Source organism: Mchenga conophoros, linkage group LG6 (genome assembly GCF_057382185.1).
Source record: "Mchenga conophoros isolate Kocher_MC1m ecotype Shallow Benthic linkage group LG6, M_conophoros_male_GT1.1, whole genome shotgun sequence".
Lineage (NCBI taxonomy): Eukaryota > Metazoa > Chordata > Actinopteri > Cichliformes > Cichlidae > Mchenga > Mchenga conophoros.
Genome location: NC_140531.1, coordinates 32,883,661 through 32,905,112, shown reverse-complemented (window position 1 = coordinate 32,905,112; position 21,452 = coordinate 32,883,661). Strand labels below are relative to the sequence as shown.

Sequence of the window (21,452 nt, the reverse complement as noted above, 5' to 3'; positions counted from 1 at the left end):
AATTACATGTCATGTGTCACTTCAATGTCTCAAATTTAATGCATTAGTGCATTTGTATGTTTTTGTTTGTCACATTACTGGTGGACTCTTTTGTCACTCCATTTCCTCTTTCAGAATCACTTTTCAACCACTCAACATTTGACCAATGGACAGCATCCTCCAAGTCGAGCAACATGCAGTTGGGATTTGTGCTTAACGCATGGTAGTGCAATTGTGTCAGTTTGCCACTGTGCATAGGTAAATACACATTATTTACCTATGTAACTTATGTTTACCTATACCTATTCACCTAGTTTTCAATAGGTGTAAAAGTGCTTCTGTGCAAGCCTCCAAAATTCTTCTGCATGCTGCTCAACATGGATGATACTGAGGGTTGGTAATAAGCAAAGGGAATGACAGCAAACCCCCCCAAAAAGGTTTAGGATTAGGTTAACTGGTGATTCTAAACTAGCCAAATCTATGAGTGTGAATGGTTGTCTCTCTCTACTCAGTGTGGTGTGTTGTTAATCTTACAATAGGCTGGCAACCTGTTCAGGGTGTACCCTGCCTCTCGTCCTATGAGAAAAAAAAATGGAGACTGCTACAGTGATTTGGGTGAGTCTTTCTGTTACCACCCTTTCAGTTTGTACTGGCAGCAGCACTCGCCTGGAAAACAGGTTTTCCTTCACATGACGAAGAAGTTTATCTTACAAATTGGAATATATTACTTTTATACAACCCAGTGCTGTCTTGCACAACAGCAAATGAAACTGAGGAAACCCACAGAGTGCAGACAGGAGTCTAGTGATACTTGTAATTAAAAAAAAAAAGATTTAGTCACGTTTTGATAAAACATAGTGAATTATATATATAGTATGGTAATGAGGAGCTATGTTACCATAAACTCCGCTGTTGCTCCAGTGCATCGTTATTTTAACTTATTAAAGTCTCTGAAACTCAAGAGAGATGGAGGCCCGTTTTACCAAAGAATATCACAGCATTTGGTGTTTTGATGATGGTGTCTGTATTAATTTGTAGTGAACCTTTCCTCAGGCAGAGGTTCTCAAACTGTGGGTTGGTTACCCACTGATAGACAAAAATGTTCACTCAATATGGTAGATTTCTATTGAGTACATAAGAAAACTTGAGTTTGTTGATGCTATTGTGGGTTCTGTACTTAAGTCAGATTTAGCTTGGATCCTTTTTTAAAATAAGTGATTAATAATAATAATAATAATAATAATAATGAAAAGGTGGTCTTAGCAGTGGCAGCAAATCATTACATTTATGTATTATCTAGCTTCAACATTTAAATCAGTTTGTGTAAAACAGAGATTTAAAAAAATGCAGTTTAAAGAGATAAAAAAGTGGGCTTCCAGATGTGGCTACATGGTAGAATACAGCCAAGTCACAGTAACATGGCAGTTACTGTATCTCTTTCACATGTTTCTTGTCTGCTTTCCTCTGATTGAGGTAACAGGTCTAAAAAAGGCTGATCCCTCCTGATGGCACAGTGTTATTGTTACATCTTCCTGTTCACCACCAGTCAGTAAGCAGTGGATTTATTTGTCTTAAATCTGAGCCGCACCCAAGCGTGAAAGTTCCTGGAGTTTTGATCTCCTCCACACCTGCTTCATGCCCTGGAGGACGGGGCTGTGGCCCCCCCACACCCTCTAGCAGATTATTACATGAAGGAACCTTTTAAAAAAACAAAAAACAAGCGCGTCCATGCTCACAGGTGTACACACGGGTGATCACACCCACAAACTACACCCTTTTTGGCTCCTACCTCAAAGCACACTGTGTTCTGTTGATCTTATGTGCTGCACAATAATGTTTAACATTTAGTATTTACTGTCATATTCCCATATATCATTGTGATGTTGTTTATTCTATTACTCTTGTTCTCTTCTGCTTGCTTTCTTTTTTCTTTCTCAGCAGGTGATCCAGGTGATTGATATATGCATTTTTTTTTCTCTGCCTGTTCTGTTGGTTTTTGTCTTTTGCCCTTCTCCCCCATCCATCTTCTCAGCTGTTTCTCTTTCCCTCTTTCTTTCTCCCCTTCTTTCCCCCAGTCAAGTCTGTCCCGTATTCAGTAAGTGAAAATAAAATAAACAATAAAAGGTGAATCAAATGGACCATTACGGCAAGGCTGGGATGGTCAGTTTGGTAAAGTAAATCCGTTGGGCATCTTTCTTTGCCTTTAGACAACAATTCTGATGGCAAAAGAGCCAAACGGGACAGGCCAAAAAAAAAACAAAAAAAAAAGAAAGTTCCTGCCAGCAGTTCACTCAGCTTCAGATTGCATTTGGTGTGCCAAGCCAATAATCCCACGGGACATGTAGGAATGGATTTTTTCTAATGTTTGAAATATTTTAGAGTAATCAAGAGTGGTCTTGTGATCTTGTTTTGCATCAAAATAAACCTAAAGTTATGTTTATCAAGACAGCGAGGGCCGTCAAACATACCAGAAACAACTTAGTCATGGCTTTGCAGAATCTGGGGTGTGAAAATTGGAGAAAAGCCCTGAAATAAAGTTTTTCAACGAAATGGTATTCTCTGTAAAGTTACGTATTGCCAGCATTGCTACACAAGAACAAAAATGTATGGACATAAAGTACTATGCTCTTTACTTACAAATACTCTACATATAAAAATTTTATGCTTTTACGTCATTTATTTATTTGTACGGTGCTTTCTGAAACACACAGTTTGTAAAAAACAAAACTCCATATTAAAGGTAAGTATATATGTTCAAGCATACAGACACAAAGTCAAATAGACGTTCTTATGTTCTAATTCTAACATACACACTTGAATGCACACATCAGATGTAAACTATGGCCAAAAATAATAGGAGAAGGATTCAGAAAAGGCTGACCTATAAAAAAGGGTTTTCAGCAGTGCCTTGAAACAGACCACTGATTCAGTTGCCCTGACAGGGTGAGAAAGGCTTCTCCAAAGTTTAGGCACTCCAACCTCAAATGAGTGATCACCTCTGGTTTTAAAATAAGATTGTTGAAGGAGACCCTGATCAGATGATCTGAGAGGCCATTTGGTGTTATAAAGCATACATACATACATACATATACATACACGAGTCTGACCATATGGGGCTTTATATGTCATTAATATAATTTTAAATAAAAACAAATTCTGCTTAATTAGCAGAAAATGTTTTCAGTAGGTTGTTCTGGAGTACTTACTGGAGTACTGATCTGGCCCTTTTGAAAGCAAATTGGGCTGTGTGTGGTCCGTAAACTAAAATATGTTTGACACTCTTGGATCAGGCATGAAACGTAGGTTGAGAAATATGTCCGACACCACATGAAGGCATCATGGCGTGACGTCCCGCTGGGCGTGTCCCTGGCGCAGCGTCACCGAGGAGATTGTTCAGGCTGGTTATGGAAAACTCTGGAAGTTTCCACACTGTTTATAAAGAAAATATGCGGGGCTGAGCGGATCGAGTTGAGTCAGGATTGAGGACGTGCGGCAGAAGTTCATCACCAGCAATTTACCAACAGCTACAACAGGTTAGACCACTGGTTGGTCAAAATGGGTAAAGACTACTATGAGATTTTGGGGATTAAGAAAGGAGCATCGGAGGACGACATCAAGAAAGCTTATCGTAAGCAGGCTCTGCGTTATCATCCTGACAAAAACAAGTCACCGGGAGCCGAGGAGAAATTCAAGGAGATTGCTGAAGCTTACGACGTTTTGAGCGACCCTAAGAAAAAAGATATATACGACCGTTTTGGCGAAGAAGGTAAGTTTTCTAAATCATGCAATATTGCGGGGCCAATAATCGTCAAGGCGCCGTCAAAATAACGTTTAACACAGTTGGAGCTACGAGCTGTCAACAAGGCTGGGTGGAAACAACAGTTCTGAACATGTGTAGACTAAACTGGGATAATCCTGTGTGTCATGGCGCTGTCCTGGCTCTCCTGTCCTCCGACCTTCAGTCAGTGGCTTGTCTCTGAGCCAGGACAGGAGAGCTGGTCTGCTGACGGCAATACTCGCATTGCATGTTTCTGCAAGAACTTGATGAAGTACGTAGAGAAGCTGGAGGGTTCTGCATCTGACGGGACAGGAAAGGGGCGGGGGGCTCGGCTTTTAGGCCCTAACGATGACTAGCTAACCTCGGTGTTGATATTTTTAGTTCACAAAAACCTGAAATGGTGGAAACTTCTACTTAAGTATTAGCACAGAGGTTTTAACATTACAACAAGCCAAAGTATAAAGCATAAAATGCTTATAGTTTAAAGTCTTCAAAGTCAACAACAAAGTAAAGATTTAAAATAAATGGATATCAATGTAAAAAATGTACATCTAAAGTATAGTGAAGTGGAAGCATAACCTTCAAGTGCTTCAGCGTTGTCCTCGTTGTACTAAGCTGCAGTCCACCATTGCTCCTATTCATGCTGTTAGACAATGATGATGGACATTGTGAGATTAACAGTACTCTAGCGCAAGGGTATTGGTAGAGGGGGGCAGTGCCACTCCATGCACCCAACTGGACATATCCCAGCTACTCTCATGGAATACTTAAGTTACTCCTAGTAAAGCCTGGTAAAATTGTGAAAAATCACCTACCCAGTGCACTCATGCAGTGGAAACCTCAGTTATCCCCAGTGATCACAGCATTACACAAGCATTCGTGTTGTATTTCTTCACATTCTTCTTGGTACCTCCTGAACTGAGAGCATTTCCAAATAAGGATGCTGACAAGTAATATTTTGGCACACAGTTAAACAGCAGCTGCTGTATAACTTTGGTTATTTGGCTATTAATTCTAACATGACAAATGTGTTTTAGCCCTGTTTCCTGGCTGATTTTAGTGTTATGCTAGTTTCACATCTGCTTTTGTACTTTAAAGGGTGTTTGCAAAATCAAAGCACAAAATAACTTTGTTCATACTATTGTTTAAATGAAAAAACATGATAAAATTCTCTTTATACCAGCATTCACGTGAACCTCATTAGTGTATGGGATATTTTAAAATCATTACTAATAAAAATCTAAAATTAGTAATTTGCATTAAATAAGTTGCACAAAAGTAAGATAATGATGACTAACAACTGTTTCTTGCAAGAATAAAAAAAACAAACAAACAAACTTACTGCAGTGTGCCAAACCCAAACTGAATCCTTTTAATCTGATTGTTTCTACTATGCTTCCAGGACTGAAAGGCGGAGGCCCTACTGGTGGTGGTGGTGGTGGTCCTGGCACCTTCAGCTACACCTTCCAGGGTGACCCCCATGCCATCTTTGCAGAGTTCTTCGGTGGACGTAACCCATTTGAACAGTTCTTTGGCGGGCGGAATGGAGGCATGGATGAGGAAATGGACACTGATGAGCCATTTGCCCGCTTTGGGATGGGTGGCGGCGGAATGGGGGGAATGGGTGGGTTCCCTCGCTCCTTCAGCTCTGGTATGGGCGGTCACACTAGTGTGGTAAAGAAGCAGCAGGATCCTCCTGTAGTTCACGATCTCCGGGTGACCTTGGAGGAAGTGTTGTCAGGTTGCACCAAAAAAATGAAAATCTCACGGAAAAGGCTGAACCCTGATGGCCGAACATTAAGGAAAGAAGAGAAAATCCTAGAGGTGCAAATAAAGAAAGGCTGGAAAGAGGGCACTAAAATTACGTTTCCTAAAGAGGGAGACGAGACTCCTACAAACATTCCAGCTGACATTGCATTTGTGTTGAAAGACAAGCCACATCCAGTGTTCAAACGTGACGGCTCTGACATCATTTACACCGCTAAGATCTCACTCAGAGATGTAAGTAAGAGTACATATAACTTTAAAAATACATTTTCAATGTTTTGGTTTTTTTGGTTTTTTTTAATCAATTTAAATGTTAACTAAATGACATATGAAGTTAACTGGAATTCCTAATGTTTTTCTTCTTTATCTTATCTTCTGATTCTCCAGGCTTTGTGTGGCTGTACAGTCAATGCACCCACAGTAGATGGCAGAACAGTCACTGTGTCATCAACAGATATTGTGCATCCGGGGATGAAGCGACGAATTAGTGGAGAAGGGCTACCTTATCCCAAACGACCTGATCGTCGGGGAGACCTAATAGTAGAGTATGAGGTCAGGTTCCCAGAGCGGCTCACTCAGAGCGCGCGGGACACAATTGCTCAGGTCCTTCCTCGATCTTAAAAAAGACAATCATACCAACAAAACAAAAACAAAGCTGCCAATATAAATGTTTTCAAACATCACGTGGTTACTCGTGGCGGTTAAACTCACTCCAGCCAATATAGGACAAACTGATGAGTCAGATCATCCTCGGTCTACTTGATCATCTGTAGTGTCAGAACCACCTTTTGGAACACGCTTACCTGAATGGGTGAAGCAATTCACATACTAGAATGTAAATATATGACCGATACTGTGTGGTGTTTGATTTACTGAATATTATATTTTGATGACACTGAGTGTATATAAAATTCATGTGCACTATTCTGCGGGAGCTCTTGTTCATTCTAAAAGTCTCATTAAGAAGTTTTTATTTTTTTGTAAGAAATTGCAACAGGAACGTTTCCATTGCAATGTTTACATAGTTAGTATAGAGGTCTTATAACATTTCTAATGATAGATAAAAAGTTTCCTTTTCTGAGAGACTTGCTTCTTGACATCAAGAGATTTTATGTGCGTTTGAATGAGTGGTGTTGCAGTTGATGCTGTAAGGAGTGACATTTAAATCACAAGTGTTGTGCTATCTTTGGACAATAAAGACATTAAAATTGTTTAATGTTAAAGAGAGTAGTCTTACTGTTTTTGTTTGTTTGGTTTTTTTATTGCTCTGTGAGTATTTCAAAATAATGTCTGCTATTCTACAGAGATGAAAGGAACACTATGAGGGGAACTGTCCGAGTCTCCTACATTCACTAAGTGCGATGTCACTTTTGACTAACAAGGTTTAAATTCAAAGTCTTGTCTGCTGCCGCTATAAATATGCATACCGGTACTTAATTCTATAATTTAATCTCTTTGAAATTTTGCCTTTGTAAACCACCACAGTCAAGTTTAAATCAAACAGCATATAACTAAAGTGCCGACTATAAGATACATCTCAAGGGGTTTAACCATTGTATTAACATTGTATTAATGGACGTGCAACTTTTTTTTTTCTTTTTAATAAATATTTCCCCAGTTTTAGAGGTTCAAAAGTAACTGGATTGTTGGCTGATAGGTTCCATGGTCTGAGTCCTGTTCTCTTGTTACTTTTATGACAAATTAAGCAGATTAAAGATCTGGAATTAATTCTAGGTTTTGAGCTTGTATATGATAACTTTCACTTGAACTCTAAATATGAGGTCTAAAAAATATTGATAAAAGCTTTGAAAGCCACTATTAATCTGAATCCAGAGAAAACCTAGCACATTTTCCATTTTAATCATTTTAAGATGATTTTTTTGTTTTTTTTTGTAATACTAGGATGGAAATCAAGTCCACAAACAATGTCAAGAACCCAAAGGTTTGTTTACACCATTGTGGTTCCCAACTCAACTGGGATAGGCTCATGTGATTGACTTGCTTTTGAAGAATACCATTTCTGTCAGGCTGCACAGCAGTCGTGTGGTGAATTGAGTAAAGGATCCAAGATGCAGGCACTGACTGGGGTGCGAGTGAATATTTATTTGCAGAGGTGATAAGGGGACAAAAACAGGAGGAGCAGAGCGGGGAGTAAACCAACCTAAACTGGGGAAAACTAAAGAACTCAACTTAAACCAAACACGCACAGGGGGAGGAACAAAATACACAATGAAAGATGGCGGAGAGACGCAGACTAAACACCAGGTTACACAGAATGATGCAGACGGACACGGAGTTAAACAGACGACGCGACAGAGAGCACAGGAAAACACAGGGCTAAAATACACGGGGAGTAATCAGGGAATGGGCCACAGGAGGGAGACACAGCTGGGAGCAATAAGGCTAACGAGACAGGGGAGAGGTAAAACTGAACACACTGACATGAGACATGAACTTTCAGAATAAAACAGGAAACTAACAGACACAGAGAATCAGACAGGACACTGAACATGACAGGCAGACTCATGAGCAGACACAATAACACCATGGACAGACAGAGGGAACACAGAGAAGTGGGAGCAGGCAGGCAAAGAACAGAAACCTAACAAATGGCAAAATCACAACAGAATACACACTCGGAATGAACAAAAGCATAAGGAAACACAAAACACTGAGTCCTCAGACTCAGGACCATGACAATTTCTTTGCTTTAAGAAATTTTTGGGTTTCTTTTACAGTATGTTTTTTATCAGTTTGCAATGTGACTCACGACCTGATCAGTTTTGCAGCATTTGGCTGAATCTGAGTAGAGTATAGCTCTGTACACATCAAGATTCATCCTGCTGCCTCTATCAGTAGTCACATCATCAGTAAACACTAGTGACCTAGTTCCACTGGCAGTCATACATCCCATTAGATTACCTTTACCAGAGGCCAACATAAGTTAAACAAGGATATCATTCTGTTATCTGGATTCATAAGACAAAACTACACCATGATAAAAATGTAAGCAGGTTAAACACATAATACAGTAACACTGCTGTAGGTGAATCAGAGGCATGAAGTTCACACTGACGCCTCTGTCTTTCTAAATGGAGGGACAGTAACTGCATGTGTATATGTAAGTGTGTAAAAAATTATAGTAAGATTAACAGCAACAGTATTTTGTCTATATCCGCCATTGTAGCAATTTTGTCTCGTAAACAATAACGTGGCGCACAGCATGACGTCAAAAAGGTGCACACCTTTGACGTTTCGTGACTCTATTTTCCTCATCCACGCATAAACGCAAAAACTGAGTTTTCGAAAATCTTTACCCTGGCAGGAGGTTTTATAAATATCAGTTTTCAGTGATACTAAATGCAGTTTACGTGTGGACGAAAGGACCAAATGCATAGAAAAAGCTGTGTTTTCAAAAATATCCGTGTACATGTGGATGTAGCCCTAGAGAGGATGAAGGGAATTGTTGATTCACAACTACGAGATGAACAAGCAGGCTTCTAACAGAACCGATCATGCACAGATCAGATCACAACATTATGCATCATAATTGAACAGTCTTTGGAGAAGGCATTTGACAGTGTGGACCAGGGACGATTCTAGGATCAGAGCTTTGGGGGTGCTGAGCACCCGGAGAGCTGCCCAGCCAGGCAAGATAAACCTGTCTCTGTCAGTCCCTGCATCCTTAAATGTTGTCCCAAGTTCTGTCTGACTGTCACTTTGGTGCATTTAAACCCCTGTTCCTCCCTGTCCTCATCGCCTGTTGTCTTCGTCTCCGTTATCAGTCATCATAATTTTACCATCTCTGTGCAAGTCTGCAAATTTCTTTATTAATATAAGATTCCTAAATTCATCAAGTCTCTCTGTGCCTGGGTCCTCGTCACAAAACATGACATCACTGTTTTGTACATTTTAACACAATTTAATCCCCACATTTGTGAAAGAAAAGCAAAACACTTTTTTAAAAAGTCTGTAACAAAACCATCAAATCTGATCAAGGTTATTTAAATGCTGCAAAAGAAGAATGGATTGTAATAAAAAAAAAAATACATATAGTTCCTTAATTACTGGGGGAGAATTATGAATGATGCTCATAGTGAGTAAAAAGTAAACAGTGCATTTTTTGGACAGAGATTCACTTTTAATGTGTTTGTATAATATAATACAGATACATAAAAAACACTCCCAAAACAGAATTATTTCAAATAAATTATTACAAAATATTAATAAAAACTATAAAAATGGAGGCAACTTTGCCTGTGGTAGAATGTATACAATGTATACAATGTATACAGGCACTTACACCTCTGCTCCGCTGTGTCTCAGCCACCATCGCTCTGGCAGCAAGAGTGCTAAAGCCAGAGTAGGGGAGAGGCGAGCTGGAACAAACCATTTTGGGAGGGGGGGTTATCTATACTTTTGTTGTTACAATGTTATGTCGCAAACAAGTACAGTACTGTATGCTTTTTATATTTTTAGTAGTGTGTCACACAAACAGCAAATATTGTCAAAAAAAGTAAGAAATCTTTGGGGGTGCCCCCAAAAATGGGCTAAAATCGCCCCTGGTGTGGACTGAGAGGGCCATTGGAACTTCCTCCAGCATACTACAGCATCCCAGCCAAGATGGTCAACATGATTAAGGGCTCATATTAGGTCATGACCTGAAGAGTAATCCATGAAGGGCAACTCACCAACAGCTTCCAGGTGAAGACCGGAGACCGACAAGGATGCCTGCTTGTCTGTTTGTCGTCATCAACTGGATCATGAAGACTTCCACCAGTGAATGCAGGAATGGAATTTAGTGGACCCTTTGGAGTCAGCTTGATGACTTAGACATTCCTGACGACCTGCCACTTCTTTCTCACAGCCAGCAGCAGATGCAAAAAAAAGACCAATGCACTGGCAGCTATATCAGCACATGGTGGACTCATCATCAACAAGAAGAAAACCCAAATTCTCAAGATCAACTCCAATAGCAACAACCCAAGCATCCTTAATGGAAGTCCTCTAGAGCAGCGGTCCCCAACCTTTTTTGCGCCATGGACCGGTTTATGCCCACAATATTTTCACGGACCTGCCTTTAAGGTGTCGTGGATAAATACAACAAAATAAAACTAGTACCGGTACCGAAAAAAAAGAAGATTTATTCATAACACACGTGAAAAGACCCAGGGAAACCGAGTTAACGATAAAAACGATAACAAAATAACGCTGAAAACCGATAAAAACCCTGAAAACCATACATTTCACACCTGAGCTTCAACTCTCGCGACCCGGTACCAAACGACTCACGGACCGGTACCGGTCCGAGGCCCGAGGGTTGGGGACCGCTGCTCTAGAGGAAGTACACTGTTTCCCCTACTTGGGCAGCATCATCAACCAACAAGGTGGAACCGATGCAGATGTCAAGGCAAGGATTGGCAAAACAATAGTCACCTTCATCCACATCAAGAACATCTGGGCATCCAACGTGAAGTCAGTACTGCTGTACGGGGATGACACCTGGGAAAAAAAAGACCTCAAAAAAATAAACATTCCTCAATAGCTGTCTCAAAAGGAACCCCCACATTTGTTGGCCAGACACCATCAGCAACATCAACCTATGGGAAAGAACCTGTCGACTCCCAATAGAGGAAGAAATCAGGAAGAAAAGATGGTGCTGGGTAGGGCACACTCTACACAAACCACCAGCCAACATCACCAGGCAGGCTTGACTGCACCTGCAGTGGTTATTACTTAGATTTGCTTCTTTTTCATTTACATTTCGAATTTGATGTTCATCCCAATGTTGTTCATTTATGGCCTTTATTCAGAATCCGGACTAGTTCTGACATCTCTGAATAATGCTTTCTTTATTATCAAAATATATGCACATGATAACCATTTCACAAAAGAAAATTTAATTTTATTTATTGAACCCATGTATTTCTGCACAGGATGTTAACATTTGTCCTAATTCAATAAAAGTATTAGTAGAAGGTTATTTAATTTTTTTATTTTGTGTTTTGGGTCGTTTTTACCCGACTACATGCTAAAGCATAGACATATGGTAAAAAAAAACTTCCTAAAAGTCATATCTTTATTTCAGTTTTATACATTGCACATCACAGATTTTGCTCACAACATGCACAGGGTTTGTACGGGTGCTTGAAATCTTGAAAATGCTTGAATTTAATGTTGCATTTTTTAAGGTTTGAAAAGTGCTTGAATTTCACATGTGGTGCTTGAAAGTGTAACTGTATTTCATTCACCACAAATAACTATCTGATTGAATAGTTTTCTTATCAGATGGAAAAATAAAATGAGTCGCAAAATGTAAAAGCAAAATTTCCCTGCCTGGGCTGTCTTGCGCCTCTGGCTGTATCCCAACTCAGAGTCTGCAGCCTCAAAGTACACAGCCTCAACGGTCCTAAAGGGCCGCGTACTCAAAGACCGCTAAGGCCGGAAGTGCGAGGCTTGCATGGGACGGTCTAGCCTCCGTCGAGCTACCCAGGTTGCCTAGCAACCATGATACTAACAGCTGGAAACGTGTCATACAGCTTTGTTTGACAGAAATGAAGGAGAACACATTTAGTTCATTTGTTTCTACATGAGCTCTGTGTGATTTAATAAGTATCTGAGGCTTAGACCACGGGACTGTAAAAACATGATTGTTGGGTTTCATTTCTGTACTGAACTGTCATGGTCTGGGTGGGCACCTGCAGGTCTCCGACAGCGGCCCCTCCTCCTTTAGGCGGAGTTCGGTTGCTCCTCCCTGGCTGTCCACCTGTGAGCAATTATGCCAGCAGTATATCAGACCTGCGCTCTCAACCATTCATCGCCTGAGTATCTGCTATCCCCATGTTAGTCAAGTGGAGCATCATAACTCTGTCCTGAAGCCGTGTGATGACTTACTTGTTCTTCTTGTTCTCAGAGGTAGCACCTGGAGTGGAGATCTTGTCTCCCTCACTCCCGCCTTCCTGGACCTGGGCCGCCTGCTGCTGACACGACGTGGCCTGCCGGCCCACCACTCACTTACCTGCCTCCCCACGTCTCGACCGTTTCCGGGCCTTCCGCCCCACCTGTCCCCTCCACCTGAAACCAAGTAAGACAACTCAATTCAACTGTGGAGGATCGTTGATTGTCTGCTGGATCCCACTGACCGTGATCTCCTCTTATTCCAGTGCCCCGGCCCCTACCTAGTCCTGTTTCTACCTCCCCGCTGCCTCTGCTGTTCAGCCGTTCCCTAGAGGTGTCTAGGTCGCCCTCCATTATCTTAGATAATCCTACGCGCCACTAGTGTGGTGGCGTCGCTTTGTTTTTTGCTTTTGTTTGCCTGTGGGCGGAAATAAATCATTTATTCCCTATCGTCTCGCTTCCGGGTTGGTTTCTGCACCTGTGTCCATCTCTGTTCCCTCGTGCTGCTGGGCCGTGACACTGAACAGTCATTTTAAGATTAGCTAGTGAATAACAATTAGCTAATGTTGTTCATGAGACTAAAGTCATGGTAATGTAAATATAATATGGCCAATATTATAGTTATTATATTAATCATTATTAGTCATTACAGCAGGGAGTTTGAACTCCGTGTCAAATACTGAGCTTCAATAAAGATTCAAGTTGCATTTATTCATTGTTCCTATCACCTTAAATCTTCACTCAAAGACGAGTATCTTTGACACTGTATATATAGGTGTATTGTACATAAGAGACAAATATTGTTCGTTTTATATGTTGGCATTACTAAATGTGGTTCAATGCTTACATATATGTGTAAAAAGCAAATGTACGAGCTGTGATAACTGTTTCTGATAGAATGAAGAGTAGACTGATATATAAAACATTCCTTCATTGGGTGAGAAAATCATACCATGTCATAACTGCTTTACGTCATACAGAATAGATATCAGAGCCTTAAACAGGCTGACTTCTGCTAAATGGGTCAAACTGGGCAGAAAGTATACAAACACATAACATCCTTATAGAATATGATGTAACACTATAGATCAACTTACCTCAGAATATATAAAGCATATAAACAATTACAGCAATATGATGCAACAAACACAGCAGTGCTACTGATCCAAAATACTCAAAGCTTCATAGAACTGAAACAGACATCTATTTTTAGGTCCATTCTGCTGCTGATACATAATTTATTTTTTCTGAATATTAAACTTGTTGCTGTCTTTCATAGTTCGACACCACCAGCAATATAACATAGCTAACATTAACAGTGCAGTGAATCCTGCTGGTGCCGTGATATTCAGGACTGCAAACCGAGCAGCATCACTGACTTTCAGCTTGTTGTGTTTGTGGATATATGACTGACTTTAATTATCCATAAAATCATCACATTCTCTGTAAGATTAAGGTCAGCTATTGTATTATTATATTTTAAAGGCTTTAAAACCAAGTAAACACTGAAAGTACAAACACCGCTAATGGCAAATAACTTTGCTGACATGTGGCCAACAGTAATGTTTTAATGTTCCTCATTATTAAACATTTTCACATAAATGAGTGACATAATATTCAGTACTTAAAGGCTGCTGACCCTGAATTGGGATACAGCCAGAGTGTTTTGATACGTGAGAGATTTGTGACGTTTACCATGTTTGGAGTCTCAAGTTAGTGTGTTGTCTTGTGCAGAGATGGGCAGTAACATGTTACTGTAATCTGATTACTTTTTCAAGTAACGAGTAAAGTAAGGGATTACTATTGCAAAATTGGTAATTAGATTACCGTTACTTTCCCGTAGGAATGCTGCGTTACTAAAACCGTGATTTTTTTGCGAGAATGTCTCATGACAGTGACATAAGCGAGTGAGCCGCTGGTGACAACAGCTGTGTGCAGATCAACAATGGATCATAAATCGATTGTGGGAGAGAGTATGAGCGTGCAGCGTTTAAAGCGTGGAAGTACTGACCTTATTTTGAGTTTGATTCCATAAAAAGTGACAAAAACATTAGTGTCCGTTGTGCGTGGGAAGAAAACTTTTTACAGCGAAAAACCCTAAACTTCCAAGCAAGCACCGAGTGCGCAACGACGTAATGGGAAATTCACAGAGAAACTCGCGGATTCTTCAACTGACCGCGGCACACCTGCACCAGGGTAAACCTCCGCCTACCGCGGTCCTGCTTTACAGGTGAAAATAGAGCAACAGGGCTGCTGAGTCTTTGACTTTATTTATTTTCTGCTGTGTTTCACTTGCATCTATTTGAAAGACTGAGTGTAAACACAAAAAATATTTTATTTTATGTGCTGGAATGTGCAGAAAATAGGTTTAAATGTTAAACTAATTTATTCAAGTCAGAGAATGTTGCATACAATTAAATTTTTTCTTGATGCATAAAGTTAAAAGATTAAAACTAATAAAACAAGTTAAAAAAAGAGACTTTTCCATTTGATTACATTTTGTATGATGGATTATGCAGAAAAAGTAGAATTGGGCTGAAAGATCTATCGCTTTATCACCTCTTCAGGTTGTAAATCGTGTTTTTAAAAAGTAACTAAGTAACTAAGTAATTAATTACTTTTGAAAATAAGTAATCAGTAAAGTAACGGGATTACTTTTTTGGGGAAGTAATCAGTAATTAGTTACTGATTACTTTTTTCAAGTAACTTGACCAACACTGGTCTTGTGTAGTTAGTGTGTAGTGTAGTCGTTGTTTTGTTTTGTGTGTCAGTTCTACTAGTGGAAAAGCTTGAAAAGGGACGTTGAAAGTGCTTAAAAAGTGCTTGAATTTGGCCCTGAAAAAGGCGTATGAACCCTGCATGCAGGACTAATTTGGACTAAATCAAAAGGGCCGTGCAGCCCTGGTTCACTCAAGGTAATGTCTGTAAAACATAAATATAATAAGTAAATTTCTTAATAAAGTTATAATATTAAGATATTGAGAAGACAAGGCATTTCAGTTTCTTAGTTAATAATAGAGATAGCAATGCCAAGAAGATGCCTTGGATTGGCCCCTTCTCATCCCAGTTAGTTAGAGTTCATTGGGAGTATTTAATGAACATAAGTATGATTTTCTTATATAGCTGTGGTTTGAATGGCTACTTTGCAATATGAAAGAATCCTCAGACTGTCCTCTGATACCCGTGACATGGTCAGCAGAGTCTGCTTGTTGAGTTTGATGCCCTTGAGCTTAATGGACTGTATGTACTAAAACAAATGGAAGAGCCAGTGGTGAAGAGTTCATACCCTGAAAGAGTCATGAACTAATTCTTCTTAGAAGACTGATGAAGGCTTCCATATGGCATGTTCCCTGTTTCTTTCTCCCTCTTTTTTTTAGCTAAAGAGGGACGGTCAAACAACATCATGCCCATTTAATAATGACAGTAGCTGAAGGCAAACAAGATGCAATCATTTCTTGGTACAATCACAGCTTTGTAGCTTTACTCAATCTTTGAGCAGTGAATCAGATGACTAATTTGAGGCGGACTGCTAGACATTTCTGCTGCGCTATTTATTTTTTTTACTTACCTTATTTTCTACTCGGATAAAAAAATGAAGCCCCTTCATGTCCTCGTGTCTTTTTGCTTCTCAGGTGAGTTTTGATCAGTTCTATCCAGAGGCATTTGTTTTAATCAGTAAAAGCTATATTCTATTTTAATGTGTACTTATACATGAATTGAAGTGAAGAAATAAATGCAATATGTGTAGGTGAATCATTTTTTGGAGTTATCTTCATGGCATTTTCTTAAATGAAAATGGATCTTTTTGATCTGTTAGAGCAGTTTTGAAATTGTCAGGTCATCTCCAGTAATTTCAAAAATAAATAGAATATTTTACTTTTAATGAATGTCTGATTAATTAAATTTATGTGAATTATGAGGCTATTCTGAATACAATCAAAGATTGCTCTAATATGATGTATAGACTTTAACTGGTTTTTATTTGTAATGCAGTGCAGTGACTTTGAATCTTGATTAAACTCTAAAAAAAGATAAAAACTAATTTTTGCAATTGTTTGCAATGCATGCAATATAATCATAATGTTAAGCCATCAAAAGCGATCTTATTCAGTATAGTTGAATGTACTACTCTTATTATATTATCATTAATATAATTAATGATATAAATATCATTAATATCATCTTAAATTGATATGTACAACAAGAGAGTAAGTTAAGATGTTTGGTGTGATCATTTTTGTGTTATATTAATTATAAGTTACAGTCATACAATTCTTAATATTTTTGCTTTTTTAACTTTATTACTTACATATTTATAATGAAATGGCAACATAATATTATGATAGAATAGAATTGAGTGGGGAAATGTTGTTATTTCAATGCAATGAATTGCAAGTATAATAAATTATGAAGTAGTCTGTATTTTATATATATTTTAAATTTAGTCTTCAGTCACATTTTGGTTAAGTTTATGAAAGAACCATTGTTTGGGTTAAAATAGTCCCTTTCAAAAATAGTAAACAAATATCAGAGAGCTTGTCTGGCAGAAATCAGTTAAACTGTTTATCTTTTCATCAATGTTTTTATAATGCTTGAGGATACTTAACTCTGGCTGTGAAATAAAAGGTTTCTTTGTTTAGCCTCTTCTCTGCATGGATATGCATTTTTTTCCTAATTTGCAGAGAATGTTTGAAGGATTAGAAGTCTACAGTGCTTTCTTTTAATGCCATTAAACTGTATTTTATAATTTCCTTGACTCAAACCAACAGTTAACTATGGTATATCAGTTGATCTTATTTTTATAGCAGAGCAGCACTCTCCTCAGTGCATTTTATATCATAAGGTAAAGCTAAAGAGAATGGTTCCCTTGGAAAGAAAGAAACTCACCGGTGTTAGACTCAGGGGGAAAAAAGCATGAACCATTTGGGGTGAGGAGAAAATGGAAAGATAGAAGACAAGCATTCAGAGAAAACAAACATAAAGATCAACCCTGAGCAGGTTAGTAGGGCATGATCCATGATGTCATGTGGACATCAAGTTTCAATTTGAATGAAATTAAATGTTTTTTCCAAATGCATGAGAAGATAAAGAAGTCAGTACAGCAAGAAATATAATTTGTGTTCACCACATTTGTATGCTGTTTAGAGCCAGTGTTAAGCTGTAACCAGGCCTTTTTGTGTCAAACTGCAGCTGTGAGTATGGTGGCCTCAGAAGTGCTAGAGGTGAGCGGCCGTGTTGGTGGTGAGGTCTCCATCCTCTGCTCCGGTAGCTGGAACAGAGACAGCGGTGCCAAACACAACAGCATGTATTTCTGCAAAGGAGTCTGCTCCAGCGAAAGCATTCTCATTCAGAGCGAGAGGAGGCGATCCACCGTCGCAAGTCAAGGGAGATACAGCATTAACAATGGCAGAGAAGATGGAGTCTTCAATGTGGCCATAAAGAAGCTGGAGAAAGCGGACACAGGGAGATATCGCTGTGGAGTGGAGAAAACCTTGAATGTGTTGTATCGGGAAATTAATCTCATAGTTGTAGAAGGTAGGTTAAGTTTCCTGCAGGTTTCCTCCATTGGTGCAGGTGACCCATTTTAAGGTTAAAGTTTTAACTGTAGGTTAGCATAATGCAATCATTTGACCATTTTTGTGCACTAATGTTGAGCCCACCAGTATGTGGCTGGCATTTGCAATACTTAACTAAATTAAGACTGAAATGTATATTAACTTCGTTATTAACAAAGTTAATAACAGTGTCACATGAGCACACAAGCATTATCTCTCACCAGTCTTCCTGCGTCCTCTTCTCTCAAAGCTTCCACTGTTCCCAGATCTCCTTCCTCCACTACTATCATTCCGAACAAAACAGCACTTCTGTCACATGACAGCTTTACATCCAGCACCGAGCAATCACCAGCACCATCTTCACCCTCAGATGGAAAGAGAAACAGACATGAAGCATCCCGACTCACAGGTATTTCAAGGCCGAATGGATCTGATAGCAAGCTTAACAACAACAAATACAGCATGTATGTATAGAAAAACTCTGGATAAGAATGGTTTAATCAGACTCAGATTTATACATTACACCAAAGTTGATTTTTTGGGTGCTACAGCATAGCATTGCTTCCAACTGATGGCATGAAGATACTTGCTCAGTAATAACAAAATAATGACATTCCACAGTCTTGCTTACACATTCCCCATTTCGTTGTTTTGATGTATTCATGGTGCAGATGTCATAGTTGTATTTGTGGTACTCACAATCTAGCTACAGCTGGATACCTGTCCAGGGTCTCTACCCTGACTTTTGCCCTATGATAGCTGCAATAGGCTCCAGCCCCCTGCGACCTTGATAAGGATAAGCGGAAGAGAATGGATAAAATGGACTTAAATTTTTACTTGTAATATAATAATTGTTTTAGTGGTTTGGGTTTTTGGCTTTCACCAAATGTGGCACTGTTAAAATGCCAAACATCTCCACTTTGGTCTCATCTGTCTAAGGGACATAGTTCCAGAAGTCTTAAGAACATTCAGGTGAATACCTGAATACTGCAGACCTGCAAACTGCTACAACTAGTGCAAGAGGTAGTCCCACTTACACTAGCAGCACCTGGCTACTGCTTTCTGTTAGATTTGGATTGTTGATTGTCATTTATGCTTAGAAATATTTACTTATGTATGCTTAGAGTTTTATAATTAGTTGTAGATTGGTAGAGGTTTGATCCTTAATAGTCTGCAAACTTTGTGTGCATTAGAGAGCACTCTAGGAGCATGAGAGAGGTCGTACCTTGTTTTATTGTTTTACGGTAGGATTAACGTAGCTACGTCTGTTCTAGTCTAAGTGCTTTTTGTTTAGATGAACTGCTGGACTTCCTCACCGTGTTATCTAGGGTGAACCATCTAGGGTGAGGGGGAGACTACCCTCTTCCTGACCAAGAGGACCCCCCCCCCCCCCCCCCCCCCCCACACACACACACAGTATTCTTTGTTCACATGTATACCTATGTAAGATGCTATATGTTAATGACCCTATGCATATTCATGTAACCACAATAAAAGGAGTGCTATGGGGAACCTGGCTGAGAGCCTGATGGGGGTCAAGTGGTGGAACGACACTTGGCTCCAGGCAGGTCTCCCTCATGCATGAGTAACAAGAAGAACTTTGCCTACTTCGTGTCTTGCTTGCTGTGTAATTATATTGCCTTCAACGTTCCAGCGAATAGGTTCAAGCTACAAACCTTTCACTTTCCTTCTTAATTCCCATGCAAGCATCAAACGTTTGCTTAGTTTTTCCACACAGTGCTTCTCCATTTTGGTTTAGGTTTTGTTAAATAGATAACGACACAGTGTACAATGTCATGTTTTGTAGTTCACCTGAGATAATTTTTAAATGTTGTCATAGATTAAAAAAATGTAATAAATGAAAATTTAAAGTTTTAACTATACTGTCACATTTGTCACACAAATTTTGGCAAAGTGGTACACCATAAAAGTAACTTTACTCCTAGAATACAGGGAATATTATCAACAGAATTAAACTTTAACATGACACAAGATATTGATCAGTGCTTTTTTTCCATAAAAATAAGAAGATTTAAAATGTGTTTAGGACAACTGTCTTGATTTGTTTTTTGAACCTGCTGTTCTCCAAACTAAAGGAAAGTCTTTTGTTTTGTGCAGACACTACAATGGTCATCATTGTCTCAGGGAGCTTAGCTCTTCTGGTCTGTGCCATCATCCCTGTTATTTTCTATGGACACTGGCGGAGTCACACAGGCTAGTAGCACAGGTTTAGAGACAGTAAAGTATAATAATTCCATGGCAGGGTATTGTTCAGGTACATTACAAATTTTTTTGTTTATCTCAAAAGGTCCGAACAGAGCTGAAGACAACAAGGGTGAGGTGAGTGACCATTTGTTATTCAACTATTTTAAAACTGAGTTTCCATATCTAAAGGCTGTTTCAAACACTAATGTTCACTGCTCAGAAAATAGCTACAATGGTGATTTATTCACAGGGTGATCATCGGGAGGAAAATACAGATGTTGGATCTGGTCAGGTTGCAGTGGAACTGCAGGCCTTTGAGTCAGATGTTGCTCCAGAGACCGATGATAATTACACCTCCGAATATGCTGCCATCTACGAGGCACGAGAACCTCAAACCATGGACTGAGAAGTTTTTTTTTGTCCTGACAGCTTATTTTCTTCTTTGAATTTTACATAAAAAATAAAGTAAACTATTTGACTCTAATTCTTTGAGAGATTTTTCATATTTCTATATTTGAATTTGGAGCCTTTAGTTGGTTTTATATCATAAACAATAAGCTGAGACATTAGAAACATGAACAATAGCATAAAGAACTATGATTAACAACTAAAGGTTGTATTTCTAAACATAAATTCAAAGTGGTATCATAGTCATAACAAATCATGGTCCGACACACAAGCGGTATATTCAACCTTTACACTTTTTTCTAGCAGCCTTTACAGAATGTGGCCTTAGGTCACATTTATTTCATTTAGCTTGTCTGTTACTTGCTGTCACATCACATGGCTTACTTAAACCTACAGAAAGGAAATAGAAGAGTGACTTTGGATGTTTGTATGCAGATTATTTAGATGGACATCATACATGCAGTATAATGCAGCATAGGTGTACAGGGAGTGCAGAATTATTAGGCAAATGAGTATTTTGTCCACATCATCCTCTTCATGCATGTTGTCTTACTCCAAGCTGTATAGGCTCTAAAGCCTACTACCAATTAAGCATATTAGGTGATGTGCATCTCTGTAATGAGAAGGGGTGTGGTCTAATGACATCAACACCCTATATCAGGTGTTATTATTAGGCAACGTCCTTTCCTTTGGCAAAATGGGTCAAAAGAAGGACTTGACAGGCTCAGAAAAGTCAAAAATAGTGAGATATCTTGCAGAGGGATGCGGCAGTCTCAAAATTGCAAAGCTTCTGGAGCGTGATCATCGAACAATCAAGCGTTTCATTTAAAATAGTCAACAGGGTCGCAAGAAGCGTGTGGAAA

At 39.2% G+C, this 21,452-nt stretch overlaps 2 protein-coding genes across 2 annotated transcripts; both read left to right on the top strand.

Moving 5' to 3' along the window:
* The first annotated feature begins 3,339 nt into the window (after positions 1-3,339).
* Positions 3,340-6,751, top strand: dnajb1b (DnaJ heat shock protein family (Hsp40) member B1b). The gene is made up of 3 exons (XM_085277513.1): positions 3,340-3,745; positions 5,160-5,758; positions 5,912-6,751. Exons 1-3 carry the CDS (start codon positions 3,535-3,537, stop codon positions 6,143-6,145), a joined length of 1,044 nt encoding a protein of 347 aa, XP_085133639.1. The 5' UTR covers positions 3,340-3,534; the 3' UTR covers positions 6,146-6,751.
* A 9,159-nt stretch (positions 6,752-15,910) lies between these two features.
* LOC146573004 (uncharacterized) lies at positions 15,911-20,613 on the top strand. The gene is made up of 6 exons (XM_085278716.1): positions 15,911-16,053; positions 17,612-17,956; positions 18,227-18,385; positions 20,095-20,190; positions 20,285-20,316; positions 20,432-20,613. The coding sequence occupies exons 1-6, from the start codon at positions 16,014-16,016 to the stop codon at positions 20,585-20,587; spliced, it is 828 nt and encodes a 275-aa protein (XP_085134842.1). The 5' UTR covers positions 15,911-16,013; the 3' UTR covers positions 20,588-20,613.
* Positions 20,614-21,452: the final 839 nt, after the last annotated feature.

Excerpts from the sequence above, each read along its gene's own strand:
- dnajb1b (XM_085277513.1), top strand. The coding sequence starts at position 3,535 with ATGGGTAAAGACTACTATGAGATTTTGGGGATTAAGAAAGGAGCATCG. Across the intron at positions 3,746-5,159 it reads CGACCGTTTTGGCGAAGAAG|GACTGAAAGGCGGAGGCCCT; the intron begins GTAAGTTTTCTA and ends CTATGCTTCCAG. Across the intron at positions 5,759-5,911 it reads CTAAGATCTCACTCAGAGAT|GCTTTGTGTGGCTGTACAGT; the intron begins GTAAGTAAGAGT and ends CTGATTCTCCAG.
- LOC146573004 (XM_085278716.1), top strand. The coding sequence starts at position 16,014 with ATGAAGCCCCTTCATGTCCTCGTGTCTTTTTGCTTCTCAG. Across the intron at positions 17,957-18,226 it reads TAATCTCATAGTTGTAGAAG|CTTCCACTGTTCCCAGATCT; the intron begins GTAGGTTAAGTT and ends CTTCTCTCAAAG. Across the intron at positions 20,317-20,431 it reads CTGAAGACAACAAGGGTGAG|GGTGATCATCGGGAGGAAAA; the intron begins GTGAGTGACCAT and ends ATTTATTCACAG.